Below are 22,698 nucleotides of genomic sequence, written 5' to 3'. Positions count from 1 at the left end.
CCAGTTAAAAGTGATACAGCAAGAAAACTTGAAAGATAAAAACTTATTTACCAAAAAACATTTTCCCAACTTCTAACTCTGTAGTGTCTCTGCTAAGCTTCTCTGTTAACCTTTTTTTCCTTTTTCCCTTTACAGGGTATTTACAGCTGCATCCATGGAGTGGCTATTGAAGACCATCATTCTTCTATGAATTCTCCCACTGCCACCATGAATAATACTCATTCTAATATTTTGCGTCTGCTCCGAACAGCAAAGAACATGGCTAACCTTTCAGGTGTCAATGGATCACCACAAAGTGCCCTGGATTTCATCCGCCGTGAATCATCAGTTTATGATATCTCTGAACATCGCCGCAGCTTTACCCACTCTGATTGCAAGTCTTATAATAACCCCCCTTGTGAGGAGAATCTTTTCAGTGATTATATTAGTGAGGTAGAAAGGACTTTCGGCAATCTACAACTGAAAGAAAGTAATGTTTATCAAGACCATTATCATCATCATCATCGCCCCCATAGCATTGGTAGTGCCAGTTCTATTGATGGACTATATGACTGTGATAATCCACCTTTCTCTACCCAGTCTCGATCCCTCAGTAAAAAACCACTAGACATTGGTTTACCAACAGCCAAGCATGGCCAGTTAGGTGACCTTTATGGCAAGCTGTCATTCAAGAGTGATCGATATAGTGGAGGAGGGGCACATGATGATTTAATCCGTTCAGATGTTTCAGACATATCCACTCATACAGTAACGTATGGTAACATTGAAGGTAATGCTGCAAAGCGGAGAAAACAGCAATATAAAGATAGTTTAAAGAAACGCCCAGCCTCAGCTAAATCACGAAGAGAGTTTGATGAGATTGAACTGGCCTATCGACGGCGTCCCCGTTCCCCTGATCACAAGCGCTACTTTAGAGACAAGGAAGGGCTAAGGGATTTCTATTTGGACCAATTCCGGGCTAAGGAAAACTCACCACATTGGGAACATGTAGATCTGACAGATATCTATAAAGAACGGGGAGATGACTTTAAGCGTGACACTCTAGGGGGAACAGGGACGTGTACAAATAGGACCCATCACAAACATGGGTCAGGGGAATTTGGAGTAAACAATGAGCACAAGCACAGTGTTGTGAGTGGGGTACCAGTGCCATGGGAAAAAAACCTTACCAATCTTGATTGGGAGGAACGGCCAGGGTCTAATTATTGCCGCAGTTGCCCATCTAAGCTGCATAACTACACCCCAGCTGTGGTGGGACAGAACTCCACCCGTCAGCCATGCATCCGGTGTGAAGCTTGCAAGAAGGCAGGCAACCTGTATGATATCAGTGAGGACAACTCCCTTCAAGAGCTGGATCAGCCATCTGCTCCTGTGCCAGTGGCAACCAGCACCTCCACCACCAAGTACCCTCAGAGCCCTTCCAACTCTGCCTCCAAGGTGCAGAAAAAGAATCGCAACAAGCTCCGCCGGCAGCACTCCTATGACACATTTGTGGATCTGCAGAAGGAAGAAGCAGCCTTGGCCCCACGCAGTGTGAGCTTAAAGGACAAAGGCCGCTTTTTGGAGGGAAGCCCTTATGCTCATATGTTTGAAATGCCAGCAAGCGAGTCCACTTTTGCCAACAACAAGTCCTCACTGCCTGCTACCAGCCACCACCACCACAACAATCCTGGCATTAGTGGTGGTTATATGCTAAGCAAGTCTCTCTACCCCGATCGGGTCACTCAAAACCCTTTCATCCCCACTTTTGGGGATGACCAGTGCTTGCTCCATGGCAGCAAATCCTATTTCTTCAGGCAGCCTGTGGTGGCAGGAGGGCCCAAGGCCAGGCCAGACTTCCGAGCCATTGTCACCGCCAACAAGCCAGTGGTCTCAGCTCTTCATGGAGCTGTGCCAGCCCGTTTCCAGAAGGACATCTGTATAGGGAACCAGTCCAACCCCTGTGTGCCTAACAACAAAAACCCCAGGGCTTTCAATGGCTCTAGCAATGGGCATGTTTATGAGAAACTTTCTAGTATTGAATCTGATGTCTGAGTGATGGGGAAAAAAAGCATGGGAGGGGATGGTGCAGGAAATGCAAAGCATGGGAGGGGCAAGTGGTGGGTTTAGTCCTAGCTCCCATTTGCTACTCTTCTGCTACTGTTTCTTTCCTTTTTTAAAAAAAAAATGTGGAATATTGGAGTTCTGCTTAGGCAGATCTGATGAGAAGTGCCACTTCTTTCTTTCCCCACACCTGAACTCCTAATTATCTCTTTTCATTTCCCTACTCACATTTCCATTCCTGACCATCACATGTCAGAGCTTACTAGCTTAGCTTGTGTTTTCACAGTTGGAAAGACAGGGCATGGATGAGGTGAGGTCAGCACATGGGTAGGGACAATACCCCAATACAGAATTGGGGTTTTCTTAGCAGCAAACAGGGATGGTTAGTATTGATATGAAAATACCATGTAAGGTAAAGAGCAGAGGAAAGAATGGTGTTTCAAAGATTAGTTCTTTTTATATCTGTACTTTTAAAAAATTGTGAGATACAACTAATGTGGAATTTATTTAATGAAATACATTCAGTTCTTTTATAAAGACTTTAGGGAAGGGGTAAAAATTGAAATTGCATAAATACTTACATCCTGGAATACAATATATCTTATGGAAAAAAGGAGGCGTGGAGATCTGCTTGGAAGTTCAGTTACGGCAGTCCATCAAGGCCATTTCTGAAGGATAGGCTGAAATTACAGAAGCTAAGACAAGTGAGAACAGGAAACTATTACCTGAGAAAATTAAAAGGTGGGCTCCTGGGGTGGGGAATCTGTCTGATTTTTCTCTACTCATGAAAACTCATTGTTAATTTTGAAACCGTAAACCTTTGGATGTGGATTGATTTGTGCACAGCTCTCTTAAATAACGATTTACATCAAATACAGACAACAAAAATAAAACTAATGTAACATCACTGAAGTATTTTTCTTACACACCCCAGCAGAACAAGCCTCTGCAGTGTGGATGAATAAAAAAGGCTTAATGATTAGAAAAGAAGGCTGGCAGTTCCATAAACTCCACTATTGATGAATTAAATGTGGAAGGGAGATTTCTCAACTGCCATGTCCTTGTTTCTCTTGCAAAAGGAGATTTTGAGAGACTATAGCAAAAGGCTTTCTCTGCTGTTGGAGTTGAATAGAAAGTGCGAGGGGGGGGGGTGCTGCTGGTGGGGAGAATAGGACCAGCACAACTCATACCATGTGTATATGTATATTTATTGAATATATACTTATATTTGATAACTATAGTGTTGTGGAACTATGGCTTGTCTTCCACAGGGCATGAGGAGATGAAATACCAGTTCCCACAGTTGCTGTAGTGGGGATCAGAAAGCAGAGGAAGGAAGAAGCAAGAAAGTTAAGAGGAGGCCAGGAGATACTAAACAGGAAAACTAGTATTATTTAGCAGCATTAGAGTTGTTCTGGATCTCTTCTCGGTGTAATGCAGTATTGCTTGCAGCGATTTTTTTTCTCTCAAGGAGGAATAATTGGAAATCTGAGTAAAACTACTTATAGTCAAAGTGAGATTGTTTCATTTACATCAGGAACCCTCAGGTAAGAGCAACAGGCTAACTGTTGCTTCCCAAATGTGTGGCAAAACATCTCACTTTTTCCTGGGTCTGTTGATCTGCTTTCCTAACAAGACAGGAGGCGGAAGTGTCTCTTCTGAAAGAGCTAGCAGATTGCAATTGAACTGAATAAATGGAGAGGCACAAGCTCTGAACTCTGGAAGCAGCTATTCTTTTTTGAGCCACATTTTTTTGGCAACTGATTTTCCTTTCATGCCCTTTCACCCATACCCCACTGGGCTTTATATTTTCAATATCTTTGCTGCATTGAAGCCATTGGAAGGCATTGCTAGAGAGGGTAAATACAGGCTTGAACTTGATTAGGTTATGGATGGAGTGATGTCTGGAAGAGCAGAATGCCTTTTACTTTGTTTTCCTTGTCCCTCTTAAAAAAGGTACTTTTTCAGTAATCTGCAGCACACAAAGTAACTGATGAATCCTTTAACAAAGGGCACTTGGGAAGGCATTCATCTCATTTGTAAATTGAGATTTTTTTTTCTATTGCATTTTGTACAAAACTAGTGCTTCTCTTCTTGTGAATATTCAGGTTTTGAGAGGATATGGGGTTTTAGTTGTTGCATTTTCTCCAACAGTTTTCAGTCTGTGTATCTGGAAGTAGCTTAATGTTGGCCCACACAATTGCAATGGGAAATAATAAGAGAAAACTGCATGTATTGAATACCTCTTTCTAAATCACAGTTGTCACATTTTCCCCCTCATGTTTAGAAAATGGCAATGGATCATCTTAAACTTCACTAGCAAGGCTTTCATGTTCCTTGCTTGATTATAAACTCATAATCTTTCTCTGGAATCTAGGTTCTGAAGCATTGTGCTGTTTTCCTTCAGACGGAGTAAATTCATTTTGTTTGTTCAGTTTAAATTGCACCCAAATTACAGGAACTTCTCCAAAGTTATATTAGCTTGGAAAGTTTGGGACTGGAAAATCTCTCAATTCTTAGTACTTAAAATTTATTAAACAGCTGGGTTTAATTCTAGTGATGAGCCTGCCTCTGGCTAGCTCCCTTTCTCAGCTGAAACCAAAAGTATTAGTATTGTAGTGATATTAACTGAACTCTCAGAATGATTCTAGATGTATATTTGGAGTATAGGTTTATTCTGGTTTTAATTTTCTTGCACTCTAGCTTAGTTTGAATATTGAAATCACATGTTTACACTATAGCTAAGATTTGATAATATTAAATTACCAGTGTTAATTTGCGTGCACAAGAGCATGAAACATGTCTGCTTAAAGATGAGTAGAAATCTTGGGGGACTTTCAATAACAGTTCATATGCAGGCACTGTGTTTACAGCTTCAGTATAAGAAATTAGCCTCTTGATCTTTCCATCTATCTTGAAAAATTTATTTTTCTTTCTACTGAAATTTGACCAAGAAGAAGAAGGTTGGTTCAACCACATACATAGGTTATGTTTTCAATATTATTATGATTTTATAATTTAAAGTTCTGGATATTATTCCACCAAAATTATCACATGTGGACTTGATGGAAAATTTTAGCTGCAGGTGCTGTTTATGGAGACAGTGATGTTGGTTGTTAACTTGCCAAAAAAATACATGAAACTTTGTACAATACACAAACACTGTTGTATGTTCATCATTTAAGAAACCCAGTTTTCTCCTCCTGCTTAGAAAAATGGGATATGTTCTTTAGTTTTCTCATTGCATAAACTTGATTCACTGTCTTCTGCTTGAGTGAGTGGTTCTGTACCTGAACATACATAACTGAGAGTTTTGCTATTCAGATGCTTTAGGATAATGTATTGAAATACTTTCTTAATACTAATTCTAGAGCCATGACACTACATATGTTGTAAATGTGTAAGGGGATAAGGGATGTGATGTTTTTCTTTTTTAAAAAATGGCAGATTTTCCAAGCTGTTTAACTGAGTATGGCATGCTGCCAGACCACTTATTCTGGCATTCTATAACAGATGTGATATAATGTCTGCCAATGTAGCAATACACCATCTTATGTTATATCTTGCCATAATGTGTGGTGCTTCAGGAATATGGTGAGCGGGATATTTTGTATATGTCACCAAAAACATCAGAGAAAATGTGTTGCCTTGTTTCAACGCTAATCTACTGATTGTAAAACTTTTCCTGAAATTGCCTTGTATAGGTAAATCTGTATTCTTGTAATTGCAAAAATCCAACATAATTTCAATTTGGACTAAATGTTTTGGCAGGTTTTTTTTTAATGCTGCTCATGGCAGGGAGGGGGGGGGAAGGATGAGTAAAACCCTAGATTTCTTCATTTAAATCTGTAAAATATTCCAGGACTTCTAAATGAAGTCATTACTAATAAACTGATTACTTTCTTTTTCTTTAGGTTTTTATTATATAGAAATTAGAACAGGCATGTATGAGTTCCTTAACATCATTTAACATAGCATTCTTGCCAGAAAGAGCTAGCATGTTGTTTATGTCTATTTCCCATCTGCTGCAAAATGGTACTTCTGTTAGTTTCAGCCCATTTTGTCCACTAGATGACCAGGAGCTCAGGTTCCTGACATCAAAAGAAGAGGGAAATAAACTTTTCTTATCTGCTTCTATGTCCTCTCCTGTAAGTGCTTCCCTGCAATTGAATATACTAGGTTTGTCCAGGTGATCATGTCTATTGTCCTGCTGGACACTGCTCCAATATCAAGAACGTATTAATGGGACACTAGCCTTGTCCCTCAAGGGCTTATTTCCCGTTTGTAGCCAAATAGGCTTTTAAGCCATAACCCCTGTTCTTAATATTTCTTACATCCCCACCACTGGAAAGGTTGGTTGGGTTTATAATCACCAGTTAGAAATCCAGCTTCATTTCCATTTTGGGAACCCATCAAACTAAACCTCAGACAATGCTTAAGCATCTCATAAGCAGTAATTCTGAAGCCAGTTTCCAGGTTTTAAATGTTCCCAGATTATATTGCTGTATGACAATATGATTTATTATATTACCCTATAGACTATATGCAAACATCTTTATCAAAGGAGATATGCTTTATTAGTAAATCCACTGAATGTCAAAACTTAATAAGAAGATGAAATTCATGTAACCAGAACAATAACAGACTAATAGCCAATGGAGGGAATGGGTATGCCTCTTCTAAATGAGGTATATTTTAGCCTTGTTTCCTAAAATTCCTGAAGAGTACAAAGACCAACATTTGAATTAAATTGGTGAACTTCAGAGTAAACTTTGTTGCTCTTTTTAATGATTAGTGAGCTGAATGGATCCAGAGAGGGGTTGTATGTGACAAAACTGATTTGCATGCTAACCTAACATATATTTACCATACCACCACAAAGTTTAGAAATAAATTTTGACTCATGCAAAATTTTTACCATAGACTGATTTAAATTTGGATCCAATCAGTCAAGCCAGTATGACACATAGATAATTTGAACTATTCAAAGGAAAAAATGCTGATATTATGTCAGTTATTACATAATTCATTTAACTTATGTCAAATGCTAGGTTAAATTCTTTGAATACCCAACCATATTGAGTCAACTGTGTTACCGTCATAATAAGCTCTGGTACAGATGCAAATAGTTGAATATAAAATGTATGTCTCAAAAACCCCTGAGTATGCATGGGCACATTCCAAACATAAAATTCACTATCTTTCTTAATTTTTTTTTAATTCAATTTTTTTTCCAAAGCAGAAACAATGCAACATTTCTTAACATTGTTATTAATGTTATGTATTCATGTTGTGCCATATATATCATCCGCTTATTTAACTGCGGTTATATGTAGATATAAATGTACATATGTATAGAGGCTTATTATGGCGTTATATTCAGTTTGGGGGAAGAGGGTAATTTTTTATATGTACAGTATTTCCTTATTAAGCAAAGGCATGGGGTAGGGGAAGGGGAGTTGACTTATGAGTTGTGGTTTTCCTTGATCTGTGGTGTTTGAAGTTGTTTCAGTGATCGCTTTTGCCAGTTTGGGAAATTTATCTGGATGTTCTATATGTGTGCTAAGAAAGGGACTCATGTTAGGGGAGGTTGGGGCTAGTGTTGGGAGGGGAGGAAAGGGTGTTAATAGTTTCCTTAATTAGAACATGTATTGATTGCTAGAGACTATAAGTTTGAGATAATATATTTGAAATACCAGACAAGCTCCTACTTCAGGGCCATCTACTCTTCTTCTTCCCACTAAACATCATAATTGTTCTCATTTCCCTGTTCTGGGGTATGAGTAGCATTCACTATCTCAGGACCTGAGGGTTTTTAATTCATGGTCTCTATCTCTTGTTCTTTTTTTTTTTTTTTCTTTTTTTGCAGAGAGGTCTCCTGTTTTAATAATCTCCTCTGTTCACCAGGGATAAAATTCTGGATCAGTTTAACATCCATCCTAGCAGCTCACTTCTCATGTTCAGATACTCCCATATTCCCTTCAAAATCTTTAGAATCTTTTCTGTCCTTCATCTCTTCCCTCCCACCCATCCACCCTTATTTGGTAGCTACATTCACCCAAATGAACATGTGTGTGTGTTTGTGAAACAAACATTCAAATAACAGAAATGAAAAAAAAATAGAGTGGATTAAAGATTGGAACTGGACTGGAACTTTGAATCCTTTCTCATTTTGAGTTTTCTATGTGCCCTGGGATTGTGCATTATTGTTCAATGTACAATACAGATCTGTTACAGAACTGTTGTATACAACCATGATTGCAACCTTACTTTTATTATTTACAATCATCATTACTCATAATATACCAATATCTATTTCCTTGAAGTTTATATTGCTATTTATGTTAAGATAATAGCCAATATTACAATAATGGCACAAGATAATGGCACAAACACTAATATGTTTAACTTGTGACTGTGATAAATACTCTAAATTATTATAAAATTAAGGCATGAGCGATGGTTTCTTATTGTTTATCTTTCCTTCTTTTGTAAAGTGTCAGTTGATCAATAATTTGAGATCAGGGCCTCTTTATTGCCTGAAAAAAGTATAAAATTGCCTCCATTCATGGATAAAAGTTGATACTGTAGTTAAACCTTAAGCCATGATAGTGGAATGTGATCTTTTGATCGCAATTCAGATTATACTAGGCAGGCTGTCAAAACATTTAGGCTATTTCCGTATGACATAATATTAATTCCTTAGTGACTCCCTTAGTGGGAAGCAATCTGCAATTGTTTTCACTTCTGTCAACCTCTAAACAACAGGTAGGCAATGTTGTAAATCAATCAATTCTCACTGACCAATAGGAGAGTTAAAATGTAACTTAATCAGTATCTCACCTCATCAATTGCCAGAACTCTGCAGTAATGAAAATTCCCCGGTCCTGACTTCAAATAAAAAGAAAATAAATTGCTAACACCCACCACATATATTGGACTATCTGCAAACAAAACAAACAGAGCAGTTGTTACCCATATTATGAGTCAGTTCTCCTTCTGAAAAAAAACCCCTATGATGCTGGAAACATAACACAGTACCATATTAACACGGTAAATAGATCTACATGGTATTATGGATCTAGATTGCTGTGTGAGTCTTTGTGTGAGGGACCTAAATGGTTTTCTTAAACCTAGAGGCAGGATTAGGGTTATCAGATTTGAACTGCAAATATCCAAATAGCTACCAGAGGGCAACAAAGAAAGAGATTAAAGCAGTGGTGGGATACAGCCTGTTCACACCACTTTGGCAGAATCGATAGCTAATTTTTTGTTGCCCAGTCCCAGAATGGACATCCACATAGAGAACCAGTTGTTCACATATTTGAACATATTTGAACCACTGGATAAAAGGTTTATTTTCTGCCATCTACAGGTCATATATATATATTTGCAACTCAGGTCTTAAGGTCCTAGACTGGGTAAGTTAAGAATTTAATTAAAAAAGGAAGATTAAAAAATGGTGCTTGTTACTTGAATAAAGAATGAGGATAGCAGAAACAGATTTTATAAGGATTGGGGAACTACCTAGAAATTGCCTACAAGAATTAAGATGTTGATTCATCCCTTGAAACAAGCCAGTGTCACAGGACGGGCAAACTCAGTGCTCTCTTAGGAGCAAAATTTAAAATGGGGATTGAAAAACCCAATGAAGGCATCTGGGAATACTCCCAAACAAAGCACATGGCAGTAGTCACTCACCTTGTTATTTTCTAAGAATGCCTGTCTAGGTTCCAGAGGTATTATTGTCAATAAAGTAGTAGGATTTTTATAAGTTGCCAGACTTCCTCTTCTTTTAATGTAGATCTAACTCTAACACAATCAAGTGTAACAGGAAGCATGGTATCACAGGAGATACAGACAGACAGATTGGTGAACGCAGATATCAGTGGTTATTGTCTGCTTTTGGCTGATCAAAATGACTTCTTATTTCATCTGAATTTTCTGTACTCACTGTTAATATTCATCAGTCTTACCTATTCTGTCTTTTGTGTTCTCTTATGAGAAACCTCTCATATTCTATCACAATGTTTCATTTTTATCATCCTCTTTTTCACTGCCCAATCGTTAACCATTCTATCATGGCGTGTTAGCTGCTCTTCTCTTTGCTCTTTTGAATTTATCAGCACCTTTTTCTAAAGATTGAAAGTAGAATTTTTTAAAAAATCATAATTTGGTCAATGTTTGTAGCACTGCATGATAATATTTAATGCTGTCCTATTGAACAGGACTTTTTCTCCTAATTTTATTTATTCAGAGGCTTAATCATCCAGATACTGGTTTATGTTCTAATAGCATGGTATCCATGGAATGGAATCCATCAGGAAATTGGAGATACATTTTTGGATAATGTCCATTATCAATTTATAGATGCATGGTTTTCTATGGGAGTTGGTTGGGGAATTCTTCTGTAGAGAATGATGTGGTAAAGCAATATTTTTAGTATGGTAGAATTTGGGTTAGAAAATAAAAGAGGAAGGGAAATTTAATTAAAATATATCTTTAGCCACTACAAAGAAAAGTATTCAGATCCCTATCTCGTAGACTGAAAAGAATTCTAGAATTTTATTTGTTTGTTCTCAAGTTGATATCTAAGCTGCCCATCTTTTAAAGTCGAATGAGGCTCGATGTAGATTTCTATTCTAAATAATCTGCCATTTCAGTTATTGTGCCTTCTAAAAAAACCTTCTGCTCTATAAAGATTTGCTTAATAATAGTTCCCCATGGGAGACTTCTTGCTGAAATTGGCTGACCAATTCTCCATCCAGTTCTCACGGTTTATTGGTTTACATGTGGTGCTTATTGGAATAAATGTCACTAGTGCCTTTCATTAATGTAGCAATTTGTAACTCACTCTTTTCTGTATTAGTAGCAACATTTTACTGGCCTAGAGTGGATCCATCTTTCTATGAAGCAAAAGATCACTGGTAATGTTTCTACCTTTGACATCCTCAAAATAGTCCCGCCAATTTAAGAGTTGATGACACAAAGCTTGGGGGCATCGGAGGGGAAGATTGCTAAAATGACCGAAGACAGACTCTAGTGGGCCCTCTCCAACTCTATGCAGTTCATTCGCAAAAAGAAGTAAGGTTCTGTGCTTAGTGTGTATGTGTGTGTGTGGGGGGGGAGAGATAGATGCACAGAAAGGCAAAATTTGGCTTGGCAGCAATATTTATGAGAAGGACTTGTGGACATCCTAGATGATTACAAATTAATCATGAATCAGCAGTGTGCTGCAGCTATCAAAACAGGCAAAGCAATCTTTGGCTGCATCAAAATTGTAATGTAAAGTTTATAGGAAATGCTGTGTCTTGTGTTGATCAAACATAGTCTAGAGTACTGTGCCCAGTTCTGGTTGCCACACTTTAAGGAGGAGGCTGAGGAACCAGGTGCAGTGGAAAGAAGTGACAAAGGTGGTGAAGAACTTGAAATTAAATGTTATGAAGAGGAGTTACAGGAACTAGGTATATTTAACCTGAAGAAAAGAGAAGCTAAAAGGAAAAGTAATAGCAGTTCTCTCAAAAATTGAAGGTGTGTCAATTACAGGGAAGAGACTGTAGATTTATTCTCCATAGCTGCTGGGTGTAGGACAAGAACCAATGGCTGGAAGCTTCTTAGATGGAGACCAAAATTCAAAATTTTAAGTGGGAATTTTCTGATGATGAGAGCTATTAAATAGTAGAGCAACTTGTCTCCTGGAGTCATGGGTGCTCCATTGCTGGAGGCTTTCAAGCAAGGTTAGACAACATTTGTCTGGGGAACAAAGATTTGAAGATTCCTTTCAGGTCAAAGTTTGGATGAAAAAGTCCCACTTTTATGATTGTATTAGTCTACAAAAATTATAAGAATAGGGAACAAGTGTGTTATTTAATTACTGTCTCGTTTTTCTCTGCCCTGTGAGACATCTAGGTGTTTTTCAAAAAAAATCCCACTGATCCTTATCTACTAGATATACTACTAAAACTCTGATTCCAGTAACCTTTAAATGTGCGAAACAATGCATCATTTTGAACCAAGGTACCTCAAATGGGCTAACGTATTTAAAATCCAGGATCATGACTTCCATGGAATGGAAATTTGCCAAGTTTTAAAAAACACTTTATGATATAAGCATTATCATAAAGCAATTTATGACCTAATACAAAATGTCATAAAAGGCTTTTTGTGCTATGTTTGATTGGGTATACCATGCAACATGGGCTTTTTTCAAGACATATACATCTGGAAATGTATCCCAACATTTTCCAGTGAAGGCAGTATATTAGAAATTCTGTCACTGTTGAAGGCATTGAGGATCTGGTAAGGAAATATTTCTGAAACAATGACCCAATAGGGAACAACTTGCCTAGTTATATAAAAATAGGAGTCTATAAAATGGCATCTATATAAATTGGATGAATAAATTGCTTCCATCTTAATCATTATCCATGTCCTTACTTCACATTATGTTCATTGATCCAATTGACTAAAAAAAAAAAAAAACTCAGAAGTCCCTAAGAAAAGGAGCTGAAAAGCCACCAACCCCTTCTTTTCCTAAGAAGTGGAAGTGGGGTGATGCAAATGATTGTACAAATGAGGAAAAGACAATGCACAAAGTAAACAGTGGTAATATCTGTGGTTTCAAATATACCACAGCAGAATTACAAATAAATCAGCAAGCTGCCAAACAAATTATGGCTCATGATCACATACGTACAGAGCTGATTCTGAAGTGCTAGAAAGACATCGTATGAACGTGCCTTAAATGATGTGTACTATTATATGTATCACCATGTTGTACCTTTGCTAGCTGTGTTATCCTTTCACTTAACACTATGAACTACTCTATCCAAATCTTCACTGCAATTTATTTTATGCAAATAGACATGCTTTTTGAATTTTTCTTCTCTATAAACAGAAGAGGAAATTATGCCAAAAGCCTAACATTAAAGTGAAATTTGAATCCAGCTCTCCAAAGTATAACCCTGGCTTCACAATCCAAATTGATAAGCCAATTCAAAATATATTCAAGATTTAGGATTAGGTCAAAATAATATTAATAGTTGTTGTTATTTATTTACAGAAAATAAACTTCATGTATCATAGAGATTAAATTTTCTCTAGGAACAACAGATTACAATGAATAAACTGAATGATTAAGCAGTTCTGAAAGAATCACCTCTGAAATCTGTACCATATGGTCTAACTGTCCTTATCTCAACAAAATTTTTACTTATACTGAGTTTGTAATATCATACTTGCACTTTGAATCTGAAATTGGGACTATAATGGAGAACCTTGGCTAGAACTGGTCTTTATTTAGAATCTATTCAAAATAGAATTAAAAACACTAACTATACATCTGGCAAACTGTTGAAATTTGCTTAGATTTGTTATAATAGAGAACAAGAAAATACTCTTGTAGGAATATTCATATACTCAACATTAACTGTTGAAAGATTCAGGTCTCAGTTGATGAAATAAAGAACACGGATCCCACCTAACAAATTTATTTGTGTGAATTTCTAACTGAACAAAAAAGAAGAGTGTGCTGGTGGCAAGTGTATCCCAGAATGTCTAGGGGCCAGGCAACATTTAAATTTAATAAATTACTATTTTTATATTGTACTGTAGGAGACAAAAAGTACATGACAGAGATAGGATGAAGTGATCACCTAAGTTTGAAAAAGTTGAATGTTAATTTTATTGCAAGAAACAGTGTGCCAAAACTTGTTGAGGTGAGGAGAAGTACATTTTTGTTACTTTTAAGAGCAAGAAATAGTATATTTATTTTTTTTCTAGTTTATTTTGATGTTGTTGTATGTACCAACAATAAACATAAGAAATTAATATGCAATGGAACCACTTTTTCCCTGCTAAAAGTAACCTACCTGAGTCCCATTTATGTTATCCCTGGAAGAACAACGTTCTTCTGCTCAGTTTAGGGGATAGTTTTTGCTCTTCTCTTACTTGGGGATTCCTCACTTGATCAATTTAAGTGATCTTATTCCAATGATAAATATGACTTATTTTCCCTGTCTCAGATTCAGAGTGGCATATCAGACTTGATACCTGCATGTCAAATATCAACTTTGCAGGAGTCTTTCCTAACCAAATATCTTTCTGTAGAAATGAAGAAAGTAGAATGTTTCTGTCCAGTGCTAATCAGAGGAAAAGGAAGTAGGAAGGCCATTTAATCTGGGCCTCAAGGCCTGAGGGGACTTAAATGTGTTTTTTTTAATTTAAAAATATAAAAATTACATGCCAATTTTTACTATGTCTAGGGACCACCATAGCTTAGAAGTGGCCTAGTTCTTCCTTAAAATCTGAGAAAATGTATTCTTGTTTGTGCCTTGTCTGTTCTTACAATCTATCATCACCTTTAAGTGGTTAGAATGGATAACACTCCCCAAAGTAGGGCAAACTCTGTATAAGCTCAGAAAACTTTCAGATATAGGCTGGAAGATCTTCTAGTATCTTTATTCCAGACATTTTCCTTCAACAGCCAAAAACTTCTCTACTCTCACCACTAACTTTTGCTTTTCTTTCTTGTCTCACATCCTCATACATACAGAGAGACCCAGTTTGGTGTAGTGGTGAAGGTGTTGGTCTACAAACCAGCCTCTCTTAGGCATGAAATCTGGCTGAGTGATTTTGGGCCAGCCATTCATTCTCAGTTCAACTTATCTCATGGAGGTGTTATTATGGGGAAATCAGGTATGTTCAGCAACTTCAGTTGACATACATACATACATACATACATACATACATAGATACATACATACATACATACATGGCATGATATAAATATAATAAACTATAAAAGGCAGCTTTACTTAGAACAGCTTATATCCTACAATTATACTTTTAATATCATTTAAAAACCAACTATATCTGCCTATCCCAGGTCCTTAGGAAGGATTCTATAGGTGGATAAAATGGCCAAATTCAGTCTAAATATCTGACTGACTGTGCGACTAACCAGAGTAAATCAATGATGTCATAATAAATTACAAAAGGCCACAATGGATCCTCACATATACTATGCAGATTTGGATAAATCTCACTATTATGATAATCCTATTTTTTCCTTCCTTCCTTCCTTCCTTCCTTCCTTCCTTCCTTCCTTCCTTCCTTCCTTCCTTCCTTCCTTCCTTCCTTCCTTCCTTCCTTCCTTCCTTCCATAGCTTTATCATCTATTCTTAAACAGGACTAAATTTGAAATAAACTTACAGCAGGAAGGCAAGTCCTAATGTATCTTGCATCTCTGTCTGTCTGTCTGTCTGTCTGTCTGTCTCTGTCTCTGTCTCTGTCTCTGTCTCTGTCTCTCTCTCTCTCTCTCTCTCTCTCTCTCTCTCTCTCTCTCTCTCTCTCTCTCTCTCTCTCTGTGTGTGTGTGTGTGTGTGTGTGTGTATAAAGAAGTTGCTCATTGGAATGTAAAATTATAACCATTGTCAAAAAGATTGGAAGCTACTTCTTTATAACTTTTCCTTTCTTTTGTCATTATTTTCTTTCTGTCTTATTCACTATTTTTTATTTTCCTTATTTTCTAATATTTGTATTGCTTTTATCTTATTAAAATTTCTTTAAAAATTATAGTAAAATGGGAATGTACTATTCTATTTTATATTATCTTATTTTTAATTTTAAGGGTTATTTTTTCAGGGATTAGTAAACTAGATTGTATTCCAATGCTGTACTGTAGTTCTTGCCAGAATTTGCATAACACAAATAATTGATGGAGAGGGATTGCCCTATGCCAGGTAACAGTAGTGCATGTCACAGCCTTTGACAAGCAATGTTATCTGAGTATACTGAAATGAATTTTCAGTGAAAAAGAAAACTCAACCTGCACAATGTGTGGATGAAGATCAAGTAAAATATTTGGGATAGTGATATGTGATTGTTTGGCTGCTTATTGAGATTTTGTTTTGGAATAGTGCTGAATGTATTAGAAAGGATTTCTAAAAAATATATCAAGGTGTTAGTGATGAGTTAATTGTGCATCGTGCATGACACTGGAGGCATTTCCTTTGATGCTTTTGCAATGACTCTTGGCAGTTTCACATAAGTAGATTTGGTGACCTAAATTCATTGAAAATGTATTCCTGGTGCAGTTTTAAAGGTAGCTGCCTGAAAGGTATACTACAAATCAGTTGTAGCTGTGAATTTGCTGCCCATGAGCAGGGTGATATAAAATTGATAAAATTCAGTAAGCTTTTAAATTTTTAATCTTGTGAAAAGTCCTCTTTTCAAAAAACTTAGCTGAGAAGTTTCTAATTAAAGTTTCCTATAGAAACAATACTTTGTCAACATTTGGCTTTTATAAAAACAAACACAATCTCTAGTTTGCAATATATGCAGAATTTGAACGGACAAGTTCAAATATATATATATATATATATATATATATATATATATATATATATATATATATATATATATATATATATATATATATATATATATCTCAGCCCATTGCATTCCCAGAGCTTACTCAAAGTTAAATGAGGAAGGATTTGTAGTACTATGATTACAATGGGAAGTAAAAATAATTCATGAAATGAATGATTTTTTTAAAATGTTAGACTTTCTTTTGTGTGTACCTGGAGGAAGGCAGAATGCTTTTCAAAAGTTATAAATTTCATTTTCAAAGAAAAACTTCCCGAATAGCAAGGAGTTTTAGTCTAAATAATATTGTAGGTTTTAGAATGATTAGGGTTTTTTGAAGGCCCAGAGTATTTAATTTCTTCTTGTATTTTTATGGATTTTCATAGCGTCTCTGGCCATAGCTATGAGGAGAGGTTAAATCTCCTGCTTTGTCTCATTCAAAATCAACTTTCAACCAGAGTTGCTTTACTTTGTGTGTGTACTTGTGTGTAGTCAGACATAGATTGATAATATTGTGTAGTCGAATGTGATCCCATTATGGATAAAACAGAAGAAACAGGAACTATGTGTGATTATATTTCCTTCCTTGTTCCCCCATTTTTTTACTCACTTTTCTGGATCTGTTATTACAGATGAGGAAGAAATCGTCTGAAATGTATTGTGGTAAATGCCAGCATTGTTGATGAAACTGGTCCTTTTCTATTCACCTAAAATATGTAAAAATAGCAACATTAATAGAATTTTTTTCACTCTTCAACAACATACTGCAGTAATTGGTGTTGCAAATAATTATATGCTTATCTTGATAAGTTATTTCTTGATGAATGACTATCTGTATAAACTCAAGAGGGAACCTGTGTAAAACTTACAAGGAGAAGATGATGAAAGAGATGAAAAAGATATCTCAGATGTTAATTTCATAGGTACATGCATAAGTGCATAGATCTCATATTTGAAAAACCCTAATTGGAAACAAACATGTTAAAATTTGATTTCATGTGTGTGGTAGCAGACTCATTTATGATTGAAAAGCTGTAATTTTTTAGTCAAAAATGCTTTTTTAATTGATCAGAATTATCCACACTATTTGCAACAGTATTCTAAATATTCTATAAGATGGAATCTATAACCAGGATTTTTTCTGTTTAGCCACCCAGATCAATTGATTTGTCAGTTACTGCATGGATTGACCATTTTTAAAATTTTAATTAAACCTGTGAAGATCCCATGTAACTCTGTTGTAATGAGTGGAATTAAGGTAATATCATTAAGCATCTTATTACATTTATTTTAAAGAATGTACATTTGACCAGATAGCTATGTTAGATTAGTTATTTGAATTTATTATGCCAGGATATAAAATTTCCTTCATTGGAAAACTCCTTTTACGCAAGGGAAGTCACATCTTCTCTAGGAAAGCCCTGATTTTCCCAGTTATTTCCTTTGTTAGTGGTAGACACAAGCAACCAGAGCCACTTGTAAATATCTAAAGTAAGCAACTTTATTGTTCTCTGTCTAAGTTACAAGAATCTTCCCAGACTGCTTGCATTCCTCTGGGAACAACCAGAGAAGACTTCAAGGATCTTGGGGGAGGTTGAACTTATGCCTCTTGCAACTGTGCAAGGATTAAGTTAAGCTGACCCCGTACCCCCTAACTGTCAGTTTCCCAATAGTTAGTTCAAAAATGCATCCTGCTCTGACTGCTGTCATCCTCTTCTACCAATTTCCTAAAATCCTTTGGTCCCTTCATACCCTGAAAATAGAAAGGCAATAATGTGACTGCAAGATGATTTTACTTAAAGTTTTGTTGCTGAAAATAAAGAGAAAAGTGAAGGTTGTGGGATGAATGTGTTGGAAGAGAGGGAGGGAAGGAAGAGAGGGAGGGAGGGAAGGAAGGAAGGAAGGAAGGAAGGAAGGAAGGAAGGAAGGAAGGAAGGAAGGAAGGAAGGAAGGAAGGAAGGATCAGGTGGGGGGGAAGAGTGGCACTTAGGAATAGTCATGTTTCTTTGGCACATGATAGTCTTTACATTGACTCCAAGTGGGCTAGCCAGAGGTCCCACTTCTGCATGCAGTAGTCCCAATGCTGGACTACTTGAGGTGGGGGAAAAATTCATTGGAGAGCTGTCAGAATTTTCCTCAATTCTCCAATTCATAAAGAGAGTCTGGAATTTGATTTTGGGCAAGATCTGCATGGGAAAATCATTGATTTGCCTTGAGTAAATATGTTCAGGAAAAAATGTAGGGGCAAAGAAAATGAAGGGGCAAGGTATTTAGAGCTGGTCAGTGTCTTTGGAGTTGAGAAAGCTAATTCCACATTCTTTATAAAATTGCCAGTTAAGAAAATTGGAGGGAGCTCCAAGAACAGCCACAGGAAAACAACAATTGTGGCCTGTAATTTCTCTTCAGTTGTTGGTATTCAAAGAGAATGAGTGAGATAGAAGGACACAGTAATTATAAAGTTCTGACCAATAAAATTAGTTTACAACTTAAAGCTAAGCCGGGAAATAAATATTAACTACAGCAAACCCAACACAACAACCATACATATTTAAAACAACATCATGTTATAAGACTGGCTTGTATAATTCATAATAAAGTGAAACAAGCTTTAATTTAGAAACTGTCCAGATTAATGAGAATAGGATAGGGTAACTGGTATCAACACTAACCTAGTAGTTAAATAGAAACATTTTTTCATCTCTTAAGTGCCATCAATCTTTCTCAGACATGAAGAAAACTGGGGAGCTGATTTCAGAGTCATAGGATCAAATCTGGAAACCATAAGATCTACAGCAAGGGGGGAAAAAGAAGGTCCTCCTCACAGCAATGTAAAGAACAAACAGAATTGCAGGGAGAAAAAGGACAGACCAAAGGCTTTAAGTGCCAGTAACTTAAACTAGAATGTGGTGCAAATAGGGACCCAGGGAAGAGACCTGTAGCGCAAAGAGATATGAGAATATTATGGGAACTCCAAAAGAGCTGAGTGGCATTGTTTGGAACTAAGATATTGGAAGCTCTATCTGGGAGGATATTGTAATAGTCAAAATGCAAAAGAATCATGGTGTACACTAATAGCCAGCAGTTTCCTTCATCAGAAACCCCTGGATTTGCCCTACTTCTTTTCATAGTTTGAAATTTTTATTAGTTGATCAGTATATAAAATACAAAGAAAAGACTTTTAAAGATATGGAATTGCTCTATATCAAGCAAAGGCATAGGAAATGCAGTTTCTGTAAATGTTTGGAACCTCAGCTCAACATTCTAGACAGTTGTTTCTGCTTTGCTGAGATTTCTGCGATTTGTGGTTCTGAAACTCATAATGTCAGTCTGTTGCCATCTCCTTTTCTTGCTTCTCCCTAAATTGTTTTGGCCATAAAGATGTAATTTCTTACAAATTTTCTGTGGGAGAAAGTAAACAGTGACAAAAAATGTACAACCATGAGATATAACAAAGAATGGTAATAGAAAACCTTAACTCAGCATCTCTTCTTAGATAATTATGAGGTTTGGTGAATTTCTTTTTTCTTTCGTGCCATTTCTCAATAGCATTTTCAAACTAAATGCTACTGAACATTTTCTTGCATATTTTGAAATGTATATTCTTGGCTTCAAAATATGAATATTGTGGTTGAGAGTAGTTTAAAAAACATGGGAACCATGTCAAAATTTGTGAATGATAAAACATCTATTTTCTTTTATTGTAAAGCTACATGAAATCTTAAAAATGTACTCCCATTTTGGGGGTGCTTTATACATTTATACAGCATACTATACTTGAGCTTCTCTTTCAGAGTTGACTTAAATGAAGCTTCCAGAATCTCTAAGATCACTGCACTAATAGTATAATCCTAATATAGGCCCAACAAAAGTTGGACAATATTTGGTTGTGACAAATTTTATAAATCAAACTCTGTTTTATTCTTTTTACAAACACCATCAATTTCCAAAGAATTTTTTCATAATAAATGATTGTAGAGATTTCATTTATTTCAGCAAGCCTTATGCTGGAAATTAATTGGACAATTTTATTTTGTCCTTCTTGCTTTGATGTCTTAGTCCTGTTCAGGTATTCAACATTATAAGCCTAGGGGAGATGTAGGGAAATATACATCCTTGTTTCTCCTACATCCCAAATTTCCTACAAAGGGAGATTGTTACTACAGTTGACTACATACTGTATGAGTACAGTATGAGTACAAGAAAATCCTGATTGTACTGTTTCCAATGTCAATGGAACTAGCATTTCAAATGTGCCTGTTTAGTATCGAAAGGGCAGGGATGGAAAGGGCAGGGACTGTATTTCCCCTCCCCAATACAATTTTAAAAACTTGAACAAGAGTGTTCTTTGAGATGTAGCCATATGTTTGCTTGCCATTTTACTGGTAGAAGCACTTGAAATAACGTGAATAACAGATAATATTTCAGTATTTATCTGCTCTATCATTTCATTGGTAGAAGCACTTGAAACAACATGAATGACATATTTCAGTATTTATCTGCTCTATATCAACATGGCTACAAAAGATCATAGATTTTTGTTACCCTACTGGTTCCAAAGATAGAAAATATTGTTGTCTCTAATAATTCACTAAGAAATATCCTAATGGTAAATGAAACTGCAAGTATTGTTTCATCAGCTAAATGAAGTGATCTGAGACTTCTAATAGCAAATAGATACAACTTATTTAAGAATATTTGAGATTATTTGTAACAGTAGTTACAATTAATGTTTAAAGACTAACAAAGGTCTTGGCATGTTAACAATCTTAAGGGAAATCTTAAGCAATTAATACTTCAGAGATTACCCTAGAAATAAAGAGTTAATATTTCGGAGACTAACTCAGAAATCTTGGTTTCTGGGCAATGCTCCAGATGACTAAGGAAAATGGGAAAGCAAGTGGTTAAAAGCAATCTTAAAAAAAGGAGAATAAGGTTTTGCAGAAATCAAATTCATGGGGAAACTTAAGAAAAAAGACATACAGAGATTACTTAATTTCTGGACCAATAGGGAATGGAAAACAGATTTACTTATCATTGTCTTCTGACTTGCAGGGGATGGATACTGGCTTAAATTAGGGAAGAGAGAGAGAAGATAGTTGGTCATTTAAATGGGAGACTCATTATCCTCTATATATAAACAAAGTGGACAGAAAAAAAGAGGAAAATTGCAATAATTCCTTTTGTTTTTCTGACTGTATTGAAACTGGATTAGCTTCCTTTTGGATAAAGATGAAAAAGGCAGAAGAAAGAGAAGGAAAAAACAGTTCTCGCAGTTGAGCAGAAACCTGTCTTTTTTGAGTTGCTAGATAGTTTCTTTGAGAAATCAGCAAGAATACAAAATTAATTTCTGACTTCAAAGTGATGTGAAATTATTAATGCTATATGTAAGAAGTAAAGGAATAATCTGCTTTTTTCTTTTTGTTTTCCTAGGCTGAAAGACAGGATAAGGACTTTCTTTACACAGTGAATAATGATTGATAGAAGCTGTCAATTATTATCCTTCTAGAAAGGCTTTTCTTAAGCAGGATCTGATAAAACGTTGAATACTAGAATTATTTCAAGATATCACAGTCAACATATAAAATAGAAAATGTAAAAATAGGTTCTGTGTATACAATTTTATCCCTGTATTCTACATTATATATAACATAAAGTATAATCTAGCGTTCACTTTTGACTTAAATAAGTAAGTTCAAATAAGCATATTTTATTTAGTGAACTACTTTGATGGCTCTTTGCCTTACACAAATTCCTGTAACTTTACAAGTGTTAGCAGAGGAGAACAAAACATTAAGAGTGTTCACTAACATTATTTCCAAAGCACACTGTATCACCTGGGGCATATCTTGCCTGGGTTTCAGTACTGGAGTTGAATAGTTTCTTCTGTGCCCTTCCCAAACTGGACAAGAGTCCTTCTCTTCAGCTGCAGACTAGCTTTAGCAAAATGTCTGGAAGCTTCCTATTAATTCCACTCCTTGTTGGATGTGACCTTGGGCCAGTCACTCTCTCTCAGCCCAACCCACTTCACTGCATTGTTATTGTGGGGAAAATAGGAGGAAGAAGGTGGGCTGGATACGTTTGCTGCCCTAAATTATTTGTAAAAACAATAAAGGCAGGATACCAACAAACAAGCAAATAGGCAACACAGAATCATCATGGCTTATTACAGGTTATTACAGATACCGCCCAGAATTATTTGCTTAGGATGGAGAGCAATATCAACTTGTAGAATAAATAAATATATGAATAAGGATACCTTATTTGCATCAGTCACATCATTTGTAC

General features: G+C 36.1%; 1 protein-coding gene across 1 annotated transcript in view; it reads left to right on the top strand.

Moving 5' to 3' along the window:
- GRIN2B (glutamate ionotropic receptor NMDA type subunit 2B) overlaps positions 1-2,034 on the top strand; it is a gene marked incomplete at both ends in the record, with an annotated part of 276,911 nt that extends 274,877 nt beyond the window's left edge. The window contains one exon of the mRNA XM_083366736.1: positions 136-2,034. Coding sequence (XP_083222862.1) covers positions 136-2,034 — 1,899 coding nt within the window. The remainder of the gene's footprint in view (positions 1-135) is intronic.
- Positions 2,035-22,698: the final 20,664 nt, after the last annotated feature.

Source organism: Vipera ursinii (assembly GCF_947247035.1).
Source record: "Vipera ursinii genome assembly, chromosome: 6".
Classification (NCBI taxonomy): Eukaryota; Metazoa; Chordata; class Lepidosauria; order Squamata; family Viperidae; genus Vipera; species Vipera ursinii.
This window is presented reverse-complemented; position numbering and strand designations above follow the sequence as displayed.